Genomic DNA, 4,739 nt, shown 5'->3' on the forward strand with positions numbered 1-4,739 from the left:
CTGCCCAATAAAGTTCAGATCTCACTTTCTATCTCCATATTTCCTCCTTTACTTCTTCTTTCCTTAACACCCAACCCATTTTTCTCCACGCCCATTTCACTTCCAATTGTTGAATTTCACAACATTCTAGCCACTTTTGCTAAAACTCGATATGAAACTTTAATTGAGTATTGAGAGATGAAAGAATAAGGGTATCAAAAAATAAATAGTCGATCGAGCTGTCCTTTTTCCTTTGATCTCCTTTGATCCGTGGAAAGATATATATTGAATTTCACAACGTTCTCTTCCAGGCCTTTCAACCAATCGGTACTACTCCCAAGAGCCGCTTTTGCTAAAACTCGAGCAATTTCTTGAAAACTCGCATCAAATATGAAGCTTTGAGTAGTGAGAGATGAAGAGATAACAGAATCAAAAATAAAATATTTGATCGAACTGTCTTTCTTCTTTCGATCCGTGGAAAGATATACTCCGGAGTTCTAGATTTATTTATCTCCATTTCACTTCCAAATTATAAAATCTCTCTACGTCGAAACAAATGGCGACTCTGCAAAAATTTAAGCTATTAGCGACCCAATGTGCAGTAGCAGCAAGTCCAACTCGAAGCCCAACAACCAGCCCAGTTATTCACCTCCGCCGCCGCAGAACTCTCCGCATGCTCCTCAGCCGAGGGGGCGATCGCGGCAGCAGAGGCGGTCATCCGTCCGGAGACAATACGTCTCCGGATCGGATATCCAGCGAATCTCGAGATTCGCCGGATAATAAAGAAAATGAACTGGTAGGAAGAAGTCACAAGCTTAAGGATTTATTCGTTTCGGAAAATTCGAGACCGGAGTTTTCACCGGAAAGTGATGGTGCAGGCGGTAGTATTGTGAGTATTCGTTCAGTTAGGCCGTTGTCAGCGACTTTCCGGCAACGGTTGCTTAGGAGAGTTTGGAGACCTATGCTTGTGAGTATACCTGAATAATTAAAATTTGGAATATTGTATTAGTGCTAAACAGTGGTGATAAATGATAATTAGAGAATAAATCAAAAATGTTTTGAATCCTATTTGATTTGTGTTAGTTCCTCCGTTTCAATTTGTTTATTTGATTTTGACGAGGTTAAGAAAGTAAAACCCTATAGAATGTATTATAATATCTTTTAATTTTGTGATCTGCATGAAAAGTTAAAATTAAATAGTTATAAAAAAAGTAAAAAAGATGTTTTTTTTAAGCGAACTAAGCGAGTATTTGGAGAATTTCTATTTTGCAGTATATTTTTTCAAACGACAAATATAAAATTTGTTTTACTCGACTTCACGTAACATGGGCCTGGCTGTGAATTGCGATGAATCATATCGTGTTATTATACCAAGCTGAAGTTGCTGTATATTAAAGAAAATGATTAAACTGCTCTTACGTTTCAATTTATTTGAATCTCTTTTATTTTGGAGATTTAAATAAATTTGAACTTATGAGTATTTAGATTTAAAAAAATATAGTAGTCCCGCCATTTAATATGACAACATTTTCTTTCTAATTAGATCAAAAAGGGAAGATAACTTATTGAATTTGAAACAATTTCCATTTTCTTATTAGACCAATAAAAAGAGAATGATAATGTTTTAAATTTAGAAATAATTTAATATAATTTTTTTAATTTATACTTAATAAAAAGTTTTATAGCCGCAGAAATGTTATGAAACGTTTAATACCTTAAATTTTAAAAGTCTTATAATCACAAACATGTTGTACCTGTTTATAATCACAAGTTCTTTTTCAAAAAAAAAAAAAAAACCTTTAGTAATGACTAATGAATATTATAAGAACCCAGAGTTCCTGTTTCATTTGGAACAAAAACACAGGTATTTTCTTGTGTTCAAACTTTAGTGGACATACTTATTGGTATTTGTACGGCTTAAAACATGAGTAGCTAATGCGATAATAAGAATATATTTAAGATCAAACATCATTATCATCATAAATATAAAAGAATAACAATAAAAAAAATTGTAACATGAGTTATGTTGGTCTCACATTACCCACCTTTCTCAAAAGGAGGTCTCAAATTACAAAAGTTGACATGACGTATGGTCTAGGGCAGTACGGAACTTTTATAAATTTCTTCAATCCTTTATTTACTTTTAGTGATGGTAAGTTAATTTATAAACTTTTGCAATCAAACTGTGATAGATTTTAATCACATTTCATTTTACAATAATAACTAAAGAGCGGAATGGCTTGATCGTTCAAACAACAAAAAGTATGGCTTCTTCAAAGGGAAAGGAATAGCATTTGCTTTACCTTGTCAAAACTCCAAGTACTAAATAAAAGAAAATGCCGGAAAACATATCACTTTCTACAATATCGAGAATGTATTTTTTCCTTCATCTTTGACCAGAAGTCTCGGATTTAAATTTGAGTATAGAATCACTTATGTTAAGGAGTGTTTTAGTACTCCCCAATGTGAAATTTCAAGCGCAAATTCGGATGACTAGACTTCGGGTGGAAAAAAAGAGAATGTCTTTCTTTCTCTATATCGATAATTTATGTATCTTATTTTCTTTAACTTTGTTTAAAAATATCATACTTTTAATATTTATTAACTTTTATATATAAACATTTTACATCATATGTCTAAGATTATAAGATTCGAATGAATTTCGATACATTATATATATTTTTATTTTAAGATAAGAAGATTTAAAAATCTTTCTTATTTCATAAAATTTTTTGTACAGAAATTAAGATACAGAACGTGAGATAGAGCCATATTATAGATGAAAAGTTTCGTGATTTCAAAGAAAAGAATCGCATTCTCTTAATAATTTAAAACTCACATAGGCTTCTAGCAAAGGAAACCAATGTCGTTTCTATTATCTTTTAACTTTTCATTCCGTTTTGGATTTTCTTTCACAATTTAAAACGACAGCTTTAAGTCATGAATTATGATTTGTCCACAGATATGGTGTAAATTTTTCTACATAATTTGTCTAATTCTAATATGCTGCCAGCCATCCTTTCAGTCAATTATCAACTCTATAGACACTAAATTGATTTTTTTTTTTTGGGCAATAAACTGTGAATTATATAGACACTTATTCATATTTAACTTTTAGGTAACTTGTATGTAAATATTGTAAATACTTTTTTTCTTCCCACCCAATGTCTGGCATCTTGGAGTCCGACTATATTCGATTACACAGAAGATCCATTTCTATAAGTTTCATCCCTATCAAAGATTTTTCCAATTAGTACATAAATTCAAATACTGATGAATAAATTTCCAGATTATTTTATACTGATGTTTTTTATTGATATTAATTCAAATATATATTATTAAAATAAAAATGAGAATGACAAAGATTTATACTTGTGGTTGGTGCTACTATAAATAGTGACGAGATTGTTACGTAGTCGTTTTCAGCCACTAGAATATAGTGACTAGATTGTTATTTAGTCGTATATCACTCTAGAAGTCGAAAGTGTTTGATTGGCATGAAATTTTAAAATAAAAGAAAGGCTTTTAAAAAATTTAATCTAAAATAAGTTGTGAATATTTCTATGACTATAAATTTATCTCACTAAAAGAAAAAAGAAAAATTTAACGATATTATTATTAACTATAAAATTATCTCATTCTTTTTTAGATAAATTAAAAAAATAGAGTGTTATATAAATTAAGACAAGAAAGTAAATGGTAAACGATAAACAACGACATGACTGGACAGTGAAACCCTGGGTTCTCCATGGACCATATAAGAAAGGTAAAACTGAAAACAAAACCAATGAAAGATAAAGGTAAATTTGCTCTTTTAACCCTCAACTAATATTAATTTATATCTTAATCCTAAAATCTAACTAAACTTGTGAATCTTCACAAATTATTAATCATAGCATCATTTAATTATTCATGTTAAATGCAGATTCATGATTTGAAGTTTATGAGGTTGAGAGTTTCTGAAAATCAAATATTTATAGATATTAAGTAGATTTCTTAAATATATATATACAGAGGCTAAGTAAAAATTACTACATTCATGTAAACTCGGAACTTATAAGATAACTCCGACCCTACCCATGTATTAAGTTAAATTTGTAATCTTGTCTATTATTGAGGATATATTGTTACCTAAAAGGACCAACTATGAATATTTTAGTATAGTCATCCACCAAAATAATAGCTGACATATATATATATATATATATATATATATATATATATATGTATGTATGTATGTATGTTAATGTATAATATGTATATTTAGTGTTTAATTTTTGTATATTGACGAACAATTATAATTGTTTTGAGCCGAGCAATGAAATCTGTTAAAACCCTTTAAATTAATATTGTATTCTACTAGTAAACTACGTAGCGGCAAGCATATATGAGTTGGTAATTATGAAAATTGAAACCTAAGGAAAGTGGTGATGGAGACAGAGAAATATGAAAAAGTGGCATAGATGATTTAGATCCATGAGGGCAAACACCAGCTCGAAAGAGATAAAAAGTTGATCAATAATAGTCTAAAGCTGTGTCTCGTTTAGTTTTGCCCCTTTTTGACCAAGCTGATTGATGAGTGGGATTCTCATTTCTTTTAAGTAGCCTATTAATATTTATTAAATAGCCAATGAGTCACGGCTCGGTGAATAAACTCTTTTCTTTTTCTATTATTTCTCATTCGATGTCCAGTATTAATATTGGGGTCCCGACTTATCGTGATTCGCGCAAAGGTAAGACTCATTTAAGAGGGAACCGCT

The 4,739-nt window shown here is 30.2% G+C and overlaps 1 protein-coding gene across 1 annotated transcript; it reads left to right on the forward strand.

The window, feature by feature from the left end:
- The first annotated feature begins 6 nt into the window (after positions 1-6).
- LOC132036201 (uncharacterized) lies at positions 7-1,047 on the forward strand. The gene has a single exon (XM_059426470.1). The coding sequence runs from the start codon at positions 536-538 to the stop codon at positions 962-964; it is 429 nt and encodes a 142-aa protein (XP_059282453.1). The 5' UTR covers positions 7-535; the 3' UTR covers positions 965-1,047.
- The last annotated feature ends 3,692 nt before the right edge of the window (positions 1,048-4,739 follow it).

Source organism: Lycium ferocissimum, chromosome 11, assembly GCF_029784015.1.
Source record: "Lycium ferocissimum isolate CSIRO_LF1 chromosome 11, AGI_CSIRO_Lferr_CH_V1, whole genome shotgun sequence".
Taxonomy (NCBI): domain Eukaryota; kingdom Viridiplantae; phylum Streptophyta; class Magnoliopsida; order Solanales; family Solanaceae; genus Lycium; species Lycium ferocissimum.